This window comes from Lytechinus variegatus, chromosome 18 (genome assembly GCF_018143015.1).
Source record: "Lytechinus variegatus isolate NC3 chromosome 18, Lvar_3.0, whole genome shotgun sequence".
Lineage (NCBI taxonomy): Eukaryota > Metazoa > Echinodermata > Echinoidea > Temnopleuroida > Toxopneustidae > Lytechinus > Lytechinus variegatus.
Genome location: NC_054757.1, coordinates 14,224,586 through 14,244,372, shown reverse-complemented (window position 1 = coordinate 14,244,372; position 19,787 = coordinate 14,224,586). Strand labels below are relative to the sequence as shown.

At 37.0% G+C, this 19,787-nt stretch overlaps 1 protein-coding gene across 4 annotated transcripts in view; it reads left to right on the top strand.

Annotated features, from left to right (window-relative positions):
• Positions 1–13,615: 13,615 nt before the first annotated feature.
• The window catches only part of LOC121431617 (putative mediator of RNA polymerase II transcription subunit 26), a 34,652-nt gene continuing 28,480 nt past the window's right edge, over positions 13,616–19,787 (top strand). For 2 of the 4 annotated variants that reach the window (XM_041629199.1, XM_041629198.1), the window contains exons 1-2: positions 13,690–13,863; positions 17,332–17,539. In XM_041629199.1, coding sequence (XP_041485133.1) covers positions 17,446–17,539 — 94 coding nt within the window. In that variant the 5' untranslated portion in view covers positions 13,690–13,863; positions 17,332–17,445. The other 2 variants (XM_041629196.1, XM_041629195.1) reach the window with 2 other exon arrangements.

Sequence of the window (19,787 nt, the reverse complement as noted above, 5' to 3'; positions counted from 1 at the left end):
AAAACAATCACTAATAAATAATGAATCTCCATTTATGGTACAGAAAAAAATGGCAGTTCATCGGATAATAATTGTTCGTGGACGCATTGTTGCTTTTTTTGTGGATGTAAATGAAAAACTCAATTCAAAAGAATATATAATAATCAAGACATCAAATTTGGTGCTTATCTCATTAAGATTTAAACCACAATGTCAATTTTGTACCAATGACCTTCTTCTGATCATCTGCAGAATCTTCTGATCATGCACAGAGTGGAACTACTGGCTTATTGCACTCGATCAATTTTAAGGGGGCTCATCTGTTTAATTGCACCACAAATTGTAAGGCACCGGCGCGGCGGTATAAGCTGGGGGCCCCTGTTCGATTCCCGGCAGGGACATTTTTTCGCCCACACCAATGTTTCCATAAAAGACCAATAGCTCTAGGGAACCTTGATTTAAATTACGCCTACCATTGTTATCTCCACTCATTATTTTCACAATATCTCCTCTTCACCCCATTCCATTATTTGGCTCCATCTTCTATCTTGTTTGGGAAGAGATGGGAGGTATCGTATATAGGCCTAAAATTGCATCCTATCTCGTCCGAATAATCACATGGCAGTCAACAATTTTGATCACATTGTGCTGGACTTGGAATATATTATTGAAATCCAGCCGAACTTGAGAAATCATCAGCCGCCATCATATCTAGTTACCTGTTTGGTAATATTGAAAAAATTGTCGATAATTGATGTGGTAGTCAGTTCTATTATGTACAAAAGATTCACACACTCACCCTCACACACACACTCCTTAAGCACAATTATCATGGATAGTGCACACTCTCAAACACACATCTTGCTCACGCACACCCGCTTGCACTGTCGACACACACGCTCATCCTTCCACACACACCCTCACACACTTTTTTTTTTTTTTTTTTTTAAATAATATTTTATTTTCTTCCTCTTTCAAAACAATAAGTTGACAATCACAATTCATATAAATAAAGATTCTTTGCATGTATACAAGCAATTAACAGTCAAACAAATAAATATATCAATATCAATTAAATTACAAATATTTTAAAAATGATTACAAATGAAATCAAACCGCCATATTTCTCTTCTATCATGTCTATAACAATATGAAACTTATTTTTTTTAAGAGAGAAAAAAAAAAAAATTACCTCAATATCATGTTAATATCAAAATTATGTCAAATCAAATAAGAAACTCTACAAGCCTTCAAGAGGAAGATTACATATATATGTTTCACTCACCCACGCACCCCACACTCCCTACTACACAATATACCACCCCCCCAAAAAAAAAAAAAAAACACACACACGCCCTCACACACACAGAAGACCCCCCCCCCCCTCCTAGGCAGCAAACATACCATTGCACACTCGCATTCACACGCGGACATACCATTACACACTCACAACACCAGCAGACACATCACACCTGTTTGCATTCAATGTCTCATTCACCCTCAGTTCTTCCCATTTCTTTACATGCAAACTCAATTTGCCCGATTTTATAGCCAAGCATTTTTCTTCCTCCCTACGTTCTGCAATATATTTTTGTATTTTATGGCAGGAAGGAACCTGACTATTGGTTCTGGATTGGAAAATGGCATGTTTGATGAAAAAGATTATACTGTTTACACAATTATTTCTATTCGTACTTCCAGATAATCCCAAATGTATATCTCTCCATTCTAAATCTCTTAATTCAGATATACAAAAATATTTAATAAAAAATTCCCATAAAGGTTTTACCTTAGAACAATTTAGAAAAATATGCATGTATGATTCGGTTTCCCTGCCACAAAAAGAGCATAAACTGTCTTTAACATACCCAAATCTCAATAACTGTTCTTTGGTATAAATCGCCCCGTGTAAAAGTAAGAACTGGAATTCTCTTTGTTTCCTAATCAACGTTGTGCTCCTGGTTTGGGAAAACCTATTACACATTTCAACATCTGTAAAATTCAAATTAATGTTTTTATCTTTCAATGTTAAATTATACGTTTCCCGTAAATTTTCAACAAAACTATTATATATCGTTTTTTATTTTATCACCTCAAAAGTAGTTTCCAGCTTACTGATATTCAAATTAACATTGAAGTTCTCATCGTCAATCTTTATAAATTTAATAGAGCTGTAGGCATTTTTCCAAGTAGTTGGAATAGCATGTACTATATCAATAATGTGGAGCAGTTCATCTGCAGTTACCCCAAGATTTTGAAAATAAGCCACAGGTCTCACAACCCCGTTATCAAGAATATATGATCTACAGTGTAAATTCCCTTATTATAAAGATCAATGTCAAAAATCATTTTACCTCTTACACATATATTCTTATTATTAAATATAATCGGATTAACTTCCTCTTTTGTATATCTATATTTTCTCATATCTTGCCAAGCCTTCAGCATTTCAGAATAAAATTGTGGCATTGTCTGTGTTAATTTGCAAAAATCAAAATCGCATAGAAATAACAATCTCCCACCAAGTGATCTAAAACAGAAATCAAAATACAATTTCCACCCAGCATCGCGTTCCCCGTATAAAAGACGTTTCAGCCACATTAGACGTTGGGCCTTTATGAACAACTTAAAATTCATCATTCTTAACCCACCGTGTGAGTAATCCTGATACATAATGTTTCTCTTTATACGGTCTTTACCCGACCATAAAAACTCAAAAGTGATCCGTTCCACCTCAACGAACAACCAGTTAGGAACAACTAAAAGTGACGAGACGTAATTTAATTTTGATAATGCATAACTTTTCAACAGATGTATTTTACCCATTAGGGTTAGATCCCTTTGTTTCCACCATCCCAAAAGTCTTTTTATTTTGCTAAGTATCTCTTTGAAATTTAGATCTTCTTTTATTATTACATTTAGAGAGAAATAAACGCCTAAGATTTTAATTTGCTGAACCAAATTTCCAAATAGTGGAGTTTGAGGTCTGTCTTGATCTTTTCCCATCCAAAAAAAAATTTGTTTTCCCTTTGTTTATCTTCAAACCGCTCACTTTTTCGAATTCTTCCAAAAGATATTTAAGCCGTTTAACAGAATTGCTATTTTTAACAAACAGAGTGATATCATCGGCATACAATATTTGCTTAATTTCATGAGATCCAAACTGAATTCCTTCAACTAGAGCGTCTCTTCTTATTGCCAAAGCTAGTGTTTCTATGCACAGCAAAAACAGATAAGGAGAAAGGGGGTCCCCCTGTCTTACCCCTCGTTTTATATCAAAATAACCAGTGGAATAACCTCCATTCATAATACAACTAGTTATATCTGTATATAAAACACGAACCCAAGAACAGAAAGACTGGCCAAATCCAAATAATTTAAGAGTCTGAAAAAGAAAATCATGGGAAATAGAATCAAAAGCCTTTTCAAAGTCCACCGTGATCAAATATCCAATATTTCCAAAAGAGGACTGAAATAAAATATCATCGATTAATCTCACACCATCTCCAATGTTCCTATTTTCAACATACCCTATTTGATCAATATGAATTGATTCATTCAGAACCTTTTTTAATCTTTTTGCTAATACCTTTGATAAGATCTTGTAATCAACATTTAAAAGCGTGATCGGTCTATAGTTTTGAATGTATAAAGGGTTTTTGCCTTCCTTTTCTAATAGTGTAATCACGCCCTGCCTTTGTGAAGTTGCTAATAATCCCCTATTATACACTTCATTTAACACTTCCACCAAAAGTCCCCCAAATAAATTCCAAAAGGTATAATAAAATTCAACAGTAAAACCGTCGTTTCCAGGGGTTTTATTAAATTTCATTTCTTTCAAAACACTTAAACAATCCTGAATAGTAATTTTACCTTCACAAATATCTCGACTTTCTTTGGATAATTTAGGAATATCCTTAAAGAAAAAAGAGTTTTCATTTACAATCACTTCATTCAATGAATATAATTTTTCGTAAAATGACTTTAGCTTCTTTAATATTTCACTCCTATCTTTTATAATCTGTTCACCTTGATCATATATTTCTTTTATTACACTTTTCCGTTTATTTGACTTTAATAATTGTTCAAAATATTGTGTTTTTTGTTCTCCGTCCTCAAACCAAAAAGCTCTTGATCGGATTTTTACACCTTGTCGGCTATAATCAAACAATTTGTTCAATTTAGACTTTTTCTCCTCCATTTCATCAAGTATTTTCCTCGAAGGCTGAGTCGATAGGTGGATTTCCAAACTTTTTATATCTTCCTCTAATTTTTCAATTTCATGTTTTCTAAGCTTTGCTTTTTTCTTTGTGTACTTATTAATAATCTCCCTCATTTTCATTTTTAGAAAATCCCACAACAATAATTTATCTTTTATTTTCGGGAGCCATTCTTTTTTTAATTCAACTACTTTATCTTTGAATAAATTCACGAATTCCTGATCTGCGCACAGACTATTGTTAAACTTCCAATATGAATTGCCTAAGTGCGGCTTGTCTACACTGCTTGTCAACTGAAGCAGAACGCCCGAATGATCTGGCGTGATTGACGCTACAATATCACAACCATTAACTAAATGTTGAAAAGCAGAGGACCCGAACCAATAATCCAATCGACTTTGCATAATAGGACATTTTTGCCTGAATGTAAATTGTTTCTTTTCAGGATTTATCCTCCTCCATATATCTTCTAATCCGAATCTATCTAAAAATCCCTCAAATTTCTCGTTAAATCTGTTTTTATGAAAGATTCTTGGACCTAAATAATCCAAATCTCCATTCATTATTGTATTAAAATCTCCCCCAATGATTATCATTTCTTCAGAGCTGTAAAGCTTTGAAATACATTTATCCAGTTCCTCTAAAAAATCAATTTGCATCTTCTCCTTATCTCTTGTGGGGAAGTAACAATTAACTAAAATTATTTTAGATTGTTGAAATTCTAACTTCATAACGACATATCTTCCATTTTCATCAAAAACAACATTATCCATTTTTATATTTAAATTTGGAGAAATGAGAACAGAAACACCTCTACTATGGTTCGTTCCATGACTAAACAATATAGGCCCATTCCACTCTAATTTCCACTTCTCTTCAACCTCTTCCGTACTGTACGTTTCCTGTAAAAACACAATATTACTCCCTTTATTTTTGCAAAATTCAAAAATATTTTTTCTTTTAGCCTTGTCTCTGAGACCCCTGACATTTAAAGTGAGTAAAGTAAAATATAACCTTCTATCCATAAACATTTACCAAATCCGAAAAATACAAGATAACTTGAATGAATGAAAGACATGAAAGACTATTCATAAAATGCAAACAGGCAACACAAAACTCCATACAACCACGCCCTCTCATAGTATCACACTCCAAACACCCCCATTCATTCAACATCCAACACAATAATTCGCCAGTCACCCAAACACACTTCCCCATGCCATTCACGTGGTGATCATGCATATCTAATATGCCAACACCAAGTTAAGCCAAACATATTATATCCAAAGAACTCCCGTCTATTTCCAAACATTACATTCTATGGGAACCAAAAAATGCGTGAATAGGGTGGATCCTTTTGCAATTCAAGGAATTAATTGTTTAACACTGCACCTGTCTGGTTTACTGTGGAAAAGAAAATACCCTTTCCATTGCTTTCTAAATTACCCCACACACACACATTAAACCCACTGCAATGAAACTTTTCCGATGTGCCTAAATTTGTTTGAGAATGAACATTCTCACCTTTACGCCAGTCATGTACCATAACAAGCATAAAAAAGTAGGGGTTTGGATTTAAAAAAAAAAAAAAATCTCATCTAGGTTTTACTCAGATGCAACATGACATAAAAGAGAACGATCTACTAAATTATTCATCTTCATACTAAAAAAAAAAAAAAAAAAAAAAAGAGGCTATACAGCTAGCTATCCGTCAAGCTGCAACTAGCTATAACATATCTTACGTCACTGATGTGAGGATAATCAAACGATGGAAATCATGCACCATTACCCTACAACTCCATATCTATATTTTTAAAGTGAGTGTATTATAATAATACCAATTCATAAATCTTCCATTTCAAAAACCACTGCGGTGACAAATATCATTGAAAACAAAACACCCCCCATTCCATTATCAACATTCCATGCTCCGACAGTAAAGAGTAAGCATGTTGTAAAGCTTAAACCTCGTATTATTTAGTTTCATTAAGACGCATAACTAATCAAATCGCATTCTTTTTTTTTCCACAAATATTTTCCAGAGACTGATAGCATTGCCTTGCCCGGGTTATGCATCAGAGCCCTAATTAGAGCAGAGAGAGACAAAAAGCTAGGAAGACCTACACTTTGCACGTAAAAAAAAAAATATTTCATTCCATACACAATTAAAGGAAATAAATAAATAATGAAGAAATGGTTTCTTGCTCCTGCTCTGAGCATATACATATTTTCAATAATATCAACATTCCAGTCCCTTTTTTTCCTTGATAATGAGGACTAAACCTTTTTTTTTCACTCAAATCAAATTCATTCAACATCCAAACATATCCAAAGCAACAATTCGCCATACACCCAACCACACTTTCCCATGCCATCAACGTGGTGGCCATGCATATCTAATATGCCAACCCCAGGTTAATAACCCAAACATAATACATCCAACTCATTAAGGCGCATTACTAATCAAATCGCATTCCTTTTTTTTTCACAAGTATTTTCCAAAGACTGATAGCCCTGCCTTGCCGGAGTTATGCATCAGAGCCCTAATTAGAGCAGAGAGAGATAAAAAGCTAGAAAGACATACACACGTTGCACGTGAATGGTTAACTACACCTGCACTTTGCACGTAAAAAGCAATTACATTCCATACACAATACAGGAAATGAATAAATAATTAAGGAATAAATTCTTGTTCCTGCTCTGAGCATATACCGTTTTCAATAATATCAACATTCCAGTCCCTTTTTTTCCTTGCTAATGAGGACTAAAGACCTATTTACTCTAATCATATCTGAATAACAATGCTCCCATTTACACTTCGTATTTGCTCGCAATGAAAAATCACCCCTTATACATTTTTGTAACAATACATGAACTGTATAGTGTACAGTAATAGGTATATTATTTGGATCACATTCTTCTCCCTCTTTTGTATATGCAATTTACATGATCTAAGCTCACCACATCAATTCCATTTACGAAAAGAAAGAGAAATAAAACGAGATGCTGTTACCTAGAATTGCTTGGTGTATTGCCTACAATAGGCACCAAACATAACCAGTGATACAAATCAGACCTATAACCCGTTCAAGATTGCATGAATCAAATTAGAGTTAAACTACTGGAGACACATAAAAAAGTGGCCCCACGACCCAATTATTACTACCGAAATGTGATCGGAATGCCATTATTATTCATCCCTATCTTCACACTTGTTCGGAGGCAACTGAAATTTTCATCCTACAGGTGCACTTGAAACCTCCAAGTTAGACAATAATTGAAGGATTCCAATCACAATCCCAATCCATTTTCGAGTTTTGGTATTTTTTTTTTATTCACACCTTGACCGACCCCCCCCCCCCCCCAATGCCGTAGTCTGACCTTTTCTCACAAAATGAGAAATATATACAAAGTAAATCTTTACCTTAAGTTGAGGGAACAACGCAAAAGCGATTAAATGACTTTAAAAAAAAAAAAATATCAAAATAGTGAAGGACAAACATGAAAACAGCAACTGCCCTTACTCTACTCATTGACAATTATCTGTCTCATCTTTGTTTCTTCTGGAGGAATTCGTGACCACAGGGGAAAGAGGAAAATAAAAATGGGTTAATGGTTAATGTTCTTATTTAATGGTCTTGTCTTTACCATCAAAAGTTTAAAAAATCCCATTTCACTTTCTTTGGTGAATTCTTCTTCATTCATCTGTTTGTTTTGAAGGCTTTGTTTTCCTTTTTGAAAACACAAACCAGACAGTGTTTTTCAACTCTGAAAACAAAGCCCTGTATCTTTACTACAATTTTTTTTCCTTCCCCTATAGTGATCAAACATAATAAAAAAAAAAGTTTACGCATTCCTCCATAATGTAAAAGGATCTGAAGTCGTATATTATTCTATACCTTCAAAAATCATATCTGTTTAAACTTTCTAACTTATAATTCAATCTTCGGTTCTTTGATTTAAATTATTTACATGTTAAACATGCTAATCTAATCCATGTCTACTCCTTATAGTGATTTTTCTTCTTTTAGTCAACAAAAACAAACTGTCTAAATACTATTACAGACTAACAAGGACATTTGCATTTACTACTCTCCTTTGTTTTAAATATAAATAATAAATCAGAAGTACAAGGCCCTGCAAGGTCTCTTATGACACCATGACTTTTATCGGATTAAGACAAACAATTAAATAATCTTTCTTGGTTTTCAAATCTTAAGAATATCCTTATTATAGAAGCAGGTCCTGAATTTTGAACTTGTAATATTTGACTCATGATCCACTTGCCTTCACATTTTCTCTTCCATTCCAGGTTGTTCATGGTCCCCTTGATTATCAGGGTTATCATCTCCTGTATAAACCGCTACTTCTCCTTCACTGCAGTATTCACACTCATATCTCCATCAAATCTAGCTCCATGATCAAATGAAAGATCTGTATAGGTAAATAGTCTAAACACAGGAAACACACCATCATATAGCTTTAAATCTTACATATCATGATTATTCCACTTGCTTGTGCCCTTTTCCTTCCATAAAAGGTGAAGCTCGGTACCTTTCTGAAAGATCCTTGTAGAAACTCCCTTCTTCCTTAATTTGTAGGCTTCATTCGCGAGGATCGACCTACGGATTTTCATTGCTGGCGGCAAATCGGTTCGCACAGTAAGTCGAGTGAGAGCATGGCTGGTTTCCCCGGAGCTCCTCGTACGTTTCCTCTGCTGATCTTCGAAAGCCGTCAAGATCCTGTTTCTATCATGCATGTAGCAAAATCTTGCAATAATCGGAGGGGGTGCTTGGGCGCCGGCGGCTTGGCCTTCGGATTCCCGTCGTGGAAGACGATGGGCGTTGGCTATCGCTATGAGCATTGCTATCTCTTCCTCTATCCCAAGGGAGACAAACGCCTTTCTGAGCACTTGGTAGACATTTTCCCCGTCTGTAGATTTAAGTCCGTAAAAAAGTAAATTTGACTTCCTATTATGGATTTCAAGAAGTATGATTTTTTGTTCTAAGGACTTGATTTTTTGTTGAAGTGAGTCTTCCAATACCGGCAATTTTTGTTTTTCGATGTCCAAGATTCTTTCAGAGTTGAAGTCCACGTTCTCTTTGAGGTCGTTAAACCTCTTGTTCATAGAGGAAATATCTGCAGCAATTTGGTCCAATTTAGACGATACAGAATTCTTAAAATCTAGAATGCTGGCATGCAGATCTGCGAGTGAAGGTTGAGTCTCTATTTCTTCATCCTCAACTTCCGGTGCCGCAGAGGCGACGGGTGGCTTTGATTTAGAAGTAGTGGCTTTACCTTCTTTGGCTTGCGTGCGAGTCATCATGCCTCTTCTTGTTCTATCTCATGCACGTGTATGAAATATCGTTATAAAAAAAAACAGCTTCCCCGCAATACAAATCAATGCAAAACGACTTTATATCACCAACTCCGACCCAAAATCGTTGAAAACCGGCGACAATCAGTCAACAAAATTCAATTCCAGTCAAATCCAATGGGAGAAATCATATGGAAAAGTAAAATTGGGTGTTGGCTGGAGAGCTCATTTGCTACACGTCCGCTCTCGTCGAAGGCATGATGGCATCGCACACACACACACCCTCCCCCACCCACACACACCAACATGTGTTGATGCTGTCAAACAAAAAAAAAATCGATCTGTCCAATTGCAAGCAAGTGCATTTGGGACACATCCTGAACATGCAATCGTGGAAGTTTTTGTATACGTGTATACCGATAACCGGGGACGCTGCTGATAATTATATACAACGTTTTTTCGCCATTCTGCTATAGTAAGGGACAAGTCCACCCCACCAAAAAGTTGATTTGAACAAATATAGAAAAATCCGAGAAGCATAACACTGAAAATTTCATCAAAATCGGATGTAAAATAGAAAAGTTATGACATTTTAAAGTTTTGCTAAATTTCACAAAACAGTTATATGCACATCCTGGTCGGTATGCAAATAATGGAACTGATGGCGTCACTCACTCACTATTTCTTTTGTATTCTATTATTATACTAGTATGATATATGAAATATTGTAATTCTCTCCTCATTGGAAGGTGAAACAAGTTTTCTTCCTCCATGAACAAGGGGAATTACAATTGATCTAATATTTTATGGTTCAGTAAAGCTGGTCCTTATTGTCAAATCTGTGAAAATTGAAATATTGTATAATTAAACAATAAAAAAGAAATAGTGAGTGAGGGACATCATCGATAGTCTCATTTGCGTGTTGCTGAGTTGTGCATATAACTGTTTTAGTGAAAAATAAACGAAACTTTAAAATGTGATAAGTTTCATATTTTACATCTGATTTTGATGAAATTTCAACGTTATTCTTCTTTCATTTTTCTCTATTGATTCAAATCAATATTTTTCTGGGGTGGACTCGACCTTTAACTAGCAGCAGGGAAGTTGGAGTTCCCTGGGCTAGCTATTTTGACGAGAGCGAGGCAACCTATTTTTTGTTTTACAAAATAATAAGGAGTTACCTAGCCAATGTGCTCTTCTTTCTTCTCTTTTCCTCTTTCATCACCCTTTCTCCCTTTTTATCCCTCGATCACTACTTGAAAAATCACCCTGACCAATTAAATTTACGTATTCATCGAGTGAAAGTTGGAACATTTCATAAATTTTAAAGAGGAAGTTCACCCTGACGAAAAGTTTGTGGTAAAAATACCAGAAAATAATAACATGATTATAATAATACTTATATGATATACAGTGCGTCCCACAAAAAACGAAACCGAGACTTATCGATGATTTATCATAACTTAATCACAAATACAATAAATGCAGCGGCGTAACAGGGGTCGGTGGCCGGGGGGGGGGGGCAAGAGCCAAAAAATCCCCCGTCATATCAACAGAACAGGCGTAATGAGGCGACGATTTTGAGAGGGACAGACAGCGCTTATCAGGCAGAATTTATCTTTAAAAAAATTTGCGAGCTAGCGAGCAAAATTTTTGACATTTTTAACATAAACATCAAATTTTGTGATAGATTTTGACATGATATCACGAGAATAATATATTTCACTCTTTATCTTTCGATTCCATTTTTTGTGGTCTGTGTGCCACTGTGATCATGACTCTTTGCGGCAGTAGCGTGAAGAGTAAACAAAACGAGGGGCGCAGTATGGCGCATGTGCTAAAAAGCTGCTTAATATAAGTCCCGAGCGAGCTAAACGAGCGAGAATAAAAATCACATTTTCATAACAATGTAACTTTGAGATATTTCTTGACATTTAGATAAAATCATATCCTACACTTTTCCTTTGCTTTTTTTTCTTGGTTGTACAACTTTTGGGGACCATATTCGCACATTTCCATACTCATACAGGGCAGTGCTATGCGGTTGGGATCCGTCTGGATCCCCCGGAACTCCTTGATATATCAAAGTCATTTTAGCCTCGTAGATTGCCGTTATTTTTAATCGAATCGCGGGTATATACAGAATATAACTTTTACACAACACATTTATTCAACTCAGTTGAACCAAATAGTTTGATGGGGCAAAACATAGCAATGTAGGAAAATTTGTAAAAAGTCGCCAGCGAGCAAAAAGCGAGCTGGAATAAAAATGCCTATTGAAATTAAATTTTGATTATGTGATAGATATCCATTATATTTAGCAAATAATACATTTCATTGTTTCCATTCATTTCATTATAAGTTGTTTCCTATAAAAAAAATTTCGGCAAGTCCCTCCGTTTTACTTTTAAATACAAATGTCATTTCAGATAAATCTATTTACTCAATTGTGTTCCTTAAATCTATGATTATTTATATATACATATTATATTTTGTAGTATCTTCGACCTTGTTTTGTTATGTTTACCATATTATTGTTATGTTCATTATATTACTGTGAAACGGAAATAAATAAATCAAATCAAATCAATTTCTTTTATTTCCTCTTGGTTTGTGATGGCGTTAACGTTAAGGTGATCGAAATCTCAAGTAGATGTGAACGGAGTTCGCACTATTGGGATCACGGGTGTGGAACCAAGACCCCCCCACGCACCTGTACACCAGTGATTGAACGTAAAGCTTAATATAGGAAGAGTCCCTACAGGAGGGCGTTATAGAGCAATTTGAAGGTTATAGATGAAGAGCCCCTACTGCGTGGGGTCTGGGCAAAGCCCCGGTAGCTTATTGGATAAAATTTAGCAAGCTTATTGCTCAATATTGCATGCAGTTCATCTATCTTTCCGCTCTTTATTTTCTATCCTCGGTAGCCCGGTCATGTTATTAAGTTTTTTTGTCTTATCCCTTTATTTTGGTTTCCAATTTTGCTTTTGACCAATTCCATTCTACCTTCATTTCCCGCTATCGTTTGCCATTTTGTCATCTTTTAACTTATTTCCCATCATGCTACTGATTACATAGGCCTATTTTGGAATGATTTTGTTCTTTCTCAAATGTTCTTTCGAGTCGTTCCTTTCCTGCTTTCCTTCCTTTTCCGTTAAAAATATGTCTTTCTTCTTCGTTTCCTCTTCACTTCCTCTTCCCCTTCCCCTTTCTTTCTCCCTCCCTTTCCGTTTTTTTTTATTTTCCCGGAGAAATCCGCCGGGGGATGCAGTTTGTACCCTGCCCCCCCCGCCCGCCCGCCTGTTACGCCACTGGACAAATGACCTATCATTGTAGAATTTCCTCTTTCATCTGCAACTTACTGAGATCATTTCTCATTCTCGCATGAGTGAGACAAAACAATTAGAATAGGGGATACCAAAAAGTCTTTTGGTGGGCTGTATCTTGGTTTCAACAAGAAAATCACATTTTTAAAAAGTTCCATATCTGCTCTTTAATTTGTTACCTCAATTACAGAAAATGGTCAAGAAATAAGAAAGTTCTGGTTATTTGAAATGAGGCTTGAATTTCAATAATTTCATAAAATGGAGAGGTCTTACAGGCTAGCGTTCAAACTCACTTGACACTCCGTATTGTTTCGAGAGAACATAACCTGTATACTTCTTGACCATATTTTGTGATTAAGGTATCAAATAAAAGAGCAGATATTGAACTTTATAGACATGTGCTTTTCTTTTTGAAATTCAGATACCCCCGTCAAATGAGTTTTTGGTATATCCTTTCTTTAAATTGTTTTTGCTCACTCAAGCGTGATTGAGGAATAACCGAAGTAATATCAGATGAAAGAGGAGATTCTAAACTTTACATTCATTGGTAGGTCATTTGTCTATTGTATCTGTGAATAAGTTATGATAAATCGTCGCTTAATCTCGGTTTCGTTTTTTTTTTCTGGGACGCACTGTATATCTAGAGAATAAGTCTGGATCTGGAGCTGGAGCAAAATAATGACAAGTGAAATAATATTCCCGCATTTATTTTGCTCAGCCAATCAATTTTTATGCTGGCGCTGTAGCTCGCTGCGCATGCGTTGTTAGCGCCCGATGCCCCGATCACGATATCCGATATCCGGTACAGTCGATCCATGGTCTTCTGCTGTGAAACGCAACGGTATATATTTTAAGTTTTTGAATTTATTTTCCTTCTTGTAAACATATTTGTTCATTCAAATGTTCTGGCTTTATATCACTGTGTGAGCAAAGCTTCATTCGACCGGGTCATGTCCGCTGGTGGCACAAGCCAGTGACCTCAGACAGACTGAAGAAATCCATGGCCAGCAAACAAAGCCAGGTAGGCCTAGTACTGAGTACTGGCCGGGTACGGGTACGGGACGACGCAGGTTCGCCTTCCCTGCCCGGCGGCGGCGGAGATCGTTGGACGAAGCCTTCTGCCCGAGTAACCATAACCCAGTCCCAGGCATGCCAGGGTCAGGGAGCTCCCTGGGGCCCGTTTCTCAACACCGTCATAAGTCTAACTTCTTGACTAAATCGGAGATAGTGAGCTACTTGTCCGCTAACCGTTTCACGAAGCCCTCTTTACCAAGATCGGGTACAACAACCTCAGTCACTAAATATTTATGACATCTCCGAACCTGGCCTGTCACAACTTCTTTCTTAATGACGTAGTGGCATCACGTGGGCATGGACATGGTGGGTAGACTATGACATGCAAAAGTGCCTAGAAATGAGAAAATTATAATCTTACGTAATCAATCAAAGATGTTGAAATTACATCAAAAAACAAGTTGGATAATGCATTCTATGATCATTGTTGATAACTGTTGGTAATACTCCACACAACCATTCATTTTGAAATAGTAAAATAATTTATTTGATAAAGATTCTACCACGTCAGGCCATCCATAAATGGACTCGTATTTGTTGTTTTCAGACCCCTATTAACATTTTGATAAATTCTATCTCTAATTTATGCATAGAACATGTAGAATTTGTCAAATAGTAAGTTTCAGTATCTAAGATTTAAAAGAAAATTGTTAAACTATATTTTGATGATGTTTGGAATCGTAAAATACCGTATAATTATCATCATTTTACAACGAAAACCGTTATGGTTTTACTTTCGTAAACTATTGAAACTGGATATCCCGGGGGTCCCCATCTCAACGTCCACATGTGATTTTTTAGTCACGAGATCAATTATTCATAATTCCATTTTCTCAGCAATTGAATGCTCAAGTCTTCATGGTCTAAGTATGTATGGTGTATAATATACCTGTGCTATTATTCTTAAAAGATGAAATTCCCATTTCATCACAATATTTGCAATTTTGTTATAATTTTTCTTTTTGAAAATTATGCTATTTTGTGACTAAGGCTACGTCTCGTCTGCTCTTTTTACCGATAATATCGATATCAAGGTATTTTAGTTAGGAAGCCTTTCGAGAAACGGGTTTAGTAAGATTGGAACTAACTCCGTGGTTGGTGGATAAAGATATGACTAACTTGTCCAGGTGTTGAGAAACGGGCCCCTGGGAGGCTGGGTTAGAGATGTGCATGCAGAGCCGGCGTCGCCGCGCCGCCGGGGATCTCGTCCAGATACCGGTATTGAGGCCTAACTTTTGTTAATTTCTGTTTTCACAATTTTCTTTCCAAGTTTGAGACCACAATCTACCCTAGTCCCGTTGGTAAATGCACGGTGGACCATGCGGCGGAAAATTTTAGGAGGGGACAAGCAAAAAAAAAAAAAAAAAGGTTCTCAACCCAAATAGGAAAATAAATTGACAAGCAAAAAAAAAAAAAGGTCATCAACAACAAATTTAGGGGGGACCATCCCCCCCTCCTCAAATTTAGGGGGGAATACGTCCCCCCCCCGCTTCCGCCGCCTATGCGGTGGACTCCTGGGCTATGGGCTTTATGGCCCGCAAAATGGGCCGAAGCTCCCTGGGTTACAGCTGACGTTGATCTAGATCTAAGTTGTAAAATTGTAACAGAATATTATTTGCAATTGATCGCAATTATTTTCTTGCAACACCGCCTAAGACAGATAAGGTGTCTGGTCTGCAGGCTGGAGCCTCTCTGAGACATGTCTGAAGTGTGTCAGCATAAAAACAGACTGATTTTGGCCAATTATTGGGACTTATCCTGAATCCGCTGAAATAAGTCACCTCTGTTCATGTGTGCCAGTGGTGCGTGTGCGCTTGTACAAAGTCGGGAGAGAACTAAGAAGTCACCGCCGCTGACGAAATGAACGGCAGTGAATGGAGTGGTGACTTAAACCAGGATGCCTGTAATGCCGGAGAAAGTGGCACAGTTTTAATTAGGCCTAGTCTCTTTGACTTTACATGTATATTAGGCTTAATAAGTTAGGATTGCTAATCAGAACCGAAATGCGTGGATTGAAAGGGGGCAAGCTAAGTTAGCTCTGCGTACATTACGTGCACTTCAGACTGTCCGCAGTCATGAAATAAGACACCGAAAAATCCAAACTAAAAATACTATAGTAAGGGTGTCTGGAGAAAAAAGTTATTTTTCTTATTTCAAGAAAATATATTTTCTTTGTGAATTTTCACATGGTCTAGAAATAATCTTCAGCCTGACAGATATGTAAAATTTTATGAGAAATTCCAATTAATGGCTGCAAAAAAGAAGAATGAAATCAGATCAGTTTTCATCATTTTCCTGCCATTGACTGTTTTAATAGTTAAGAAATGGACACACACAAATCCCAAGCTGTTATAAAGTTATTCTTGCAAGAATAAATTTATAACAGCTTTGGATTTGTGTGTGTCCATTTCTTAAAATCATGATGCCAAAAACTTGTCCATAAAGTGCCTTATAGAAATTTTGATGCTCTTTCTGATGGTATGATTTTTTAAAAAAGATTTGGAAATCAGATCTCAATGAAAAATTGCAACAAAGTGAAAAACTTTGTGCCAAACAGATATTTAATTTTCCCATAGTGAACGCATGGGGAAATGGCAATCTCAACACACACAAATAATGGTTGGCAATTTATCGCTAAATCCTTATTTAAAATGATCGTATAAACTTGGCCTTACTGTCAAAAGAAGTCCCTGAATTTTTCTCTTTCCATACATCCCAAACATTAGTTAGTAATCAATTCAGATCACATTTTTTAGCAGCGTGAATTTCCGGAAGAATGTGCCATATTTTCCCCTAAATCAGCCTGTTTTATGCTGACACTTTTCAGTGTGGCTTCAGACACCCTAACTACATGTATAGAAGAAGCTTTAATCTAGTTGTGAAATAGGACACCGAAATCCAAACTAAGAAGCTTCAATCTAGTCATGAAATGGGACACCAAAATTTCAAACTAAAAAGTGCTTTAGTCTAGACTGTAAAGTCTAAAAGAACTTAAAGAAGCTTTAATCTATTTAGTCATGAAATAGGACATGTTTATCCAAATTGAGAATAGAATCTACAATTTAGAAGAAACTTTAGTCGTGAATTAGTACACCAAAAACAAATGAGAAATTGTAGAATAAACTAATTAATACTGAGATCTATAGGCTATAGCCTTCATTTAAGAAAAAAGTTTTCTCTTTGCTTGCCAGCCAGGCAACCTGTAATTTTAGCCTCTAGGCGTACCGGTATACTTGCTCGGCCAGCATTCAAAGATGCCATTCAAAGAAAAAAGTTAAGTGAGAGCCCTGATACATGTATTTACTATAAATATATTTTTGTATAAGCCAGTGAATTGTACACAATTTGACCCAATTGCTGCAAAGTGCAATAATAAACTTTTTCAGTTTCAATTATCTTTTTTCTCTTGCTCCAGGTCCTTGGTTCCAAGCCAGGTAGTGCAATGAATCATCTAACCAATCTACAGAGGTGGATTGATTGAAATGGGATAACACTTAACAGGCCACTTCATGCCAACATCACCGCAAAGATGGATGCGACGTTATTACTCTCCCAACTCACCTCTTTACATTGTCTAACCCAGGAAACACTGGAGACCTTGACTCATCAGTTCAAACTATTCGGTATGTCAATGTGGTACTCCTATTTATTTTTAAAGTATATTATACATCTGGGAGCCATTTCATAAAGCTGTTGGTATGTTAAGAGCAACTTTAAGAACGACTGGTGATCCTTTCTTACGCACTAAAGCATTGACAATAAAAATACCATTTACCAAAAGAAAGGTTCGCCGGTCGTTCTTAAAGTTGCTCTTAACTTACCAACAGCTTTAGGAAACACCCACCTGGTCCTGTAAAATATGTCCATGCTCATTTGTCATGGAGTCAACTGATTACTAACAAAAGTTTTATGTAATTCATGTATTTACTTAGAAAAGTCACATGTGACTTCCGTGAAAATTTCACGTCTCACTTCATTGGTGTTTACACACAGGCTCTAACTATAAGTGGATTTTAGTCCATTCCAAGTTTTGATAAGAAGAATATACCTACCCAACACATATGCAACACAAATTACCTGATTGATTATACATGTGGCCTATGTTTCACTTTTATTTCAGTTTATCAACTATGCTCCTACTTTTGTTTTAAAATAGGTGAAATAAAATTCAACTATTTTAGATGAGAACTTGACAAAGTTGACTTCCACAGGTTGTGTTTGCTTTCATAGATTCCAATCCACTAACAATGTGTAAAGCTCCCAACTTAAAATTGTAATGTCCTCGTGCATGACCTTCCGTCTGACTTCTACCCAGGTTGATGCCTTGATGTGCCCTGTTCATCAGCAAATGAACTGCACTCCTTACAAATTCTTTACCTTCTCAAGATAGTGACTTCATTAGTGATGTGTATAGTCAGATCCTGGATGTTCAGAGGTGCTGTTAGTGTTGTGTAAACCTTTGACTTCAGGTAACCCCAACAGTCACAGGGGGTAGAAGCAAGGGACCTTGGGGCCATTCTACATCATGCCTGCAATCCAGTGACTCTGTCTAGAAAGAGTTCTTGGAGTCTTTGCTTCACCATGTGCTCTATCCCGACACCACCAAACTTGCTGTACGTCCTACACCATTCGACCTCTTCCATATCCAGCATGCAACTTGGGGGCAACAACATAGTTCCTCATATTGAGGAATACCACCCCAGTCACATTCTGTCAGAAAAAAAAGTAAAGTCCAGGTTGTTCCCTACTTTTCCAAGCCAGACAGTAACTTTCTCTGCAGAATGGTGGAACATATTACATGTATGTAAAATATCTTGACTTCTCTTTATCTGCATAGTGATGTATGCCTACATTGCAGGTGTCCACAATGTTGATTCTAATGCCTCCGATCAAAACCTAATTTACTGACTTCTGAAGAAGTGAACATTCCATCTTTGTAGTGTGGATTGTAGTGCGGCAAGGGGGGCTATTCGTCATTAGTAACCAGAAACCTTGGAGAAGAGATGCTGCAGCCTGTTGGTTAGCCACTGAGTCTTGTTTACTTGGTCACATTCAAGGGGTTGCAACAAGCACTTATAAAAGAGGAATTAACCTCCAGAGCTTGCCGGGCATGTCTGATGCAGTGCAAGCATTGTTGTACGTACTGCACCATTTGGTCCCCTTCCATATCCTGCATGCAACTCTTGGTAACAACCTAATTAGTCATATTGAGGAATACCGCCCAAGTCACATTCTGTCAGAAAAAAAGAGTATGGTCCAGTGAGATGGTTCCCTTCCATGCCAATCCAGGCCGTAACTTTCTCCTTAGAATGTGGAACATCATTTGTACGGGTCTTACATCGGAGAGACGGCCCGATCGATAGTTGAACGCGTTTCTGAACACAAGCGCGATGTTCAGTTACAGTGAACCGACACATCCGCGGTGGCAGAACATGCTTGGGAGAAGCAACACCACCCAGATTGGGAGGGTGTACATTGCATTGCCAAAGAAAGACATTGGTATACACGCAGGATTAAGGAGGCTATTAGTATACGTCTTTGTCCTAACAACTTCAACAGAGACAGCGGGATCGACATCCCCGATTTCTGGATGCGAACCATCCGACAGCACAATACCCCCTTACCTGGCAGTGTACGCCGACCCGATCGTTCCCGGCCCCGATCGAGGGACCGCTCAGCTAGTCAACCCCCGCCCACGGGAAACTAGCGAGCCCGCCAATTTTGGTCTCATTTGCATATTGCCGACCCACGGCGTATTTGCATATACCCCCGGCTTATTTGCATAACTCCTGACCAATCACACAACGGATCAGTGCCCACCTATTGTTCTCGCGTTTGTGCGTACGGTCTTGGAGATTAGTATAAATAGAG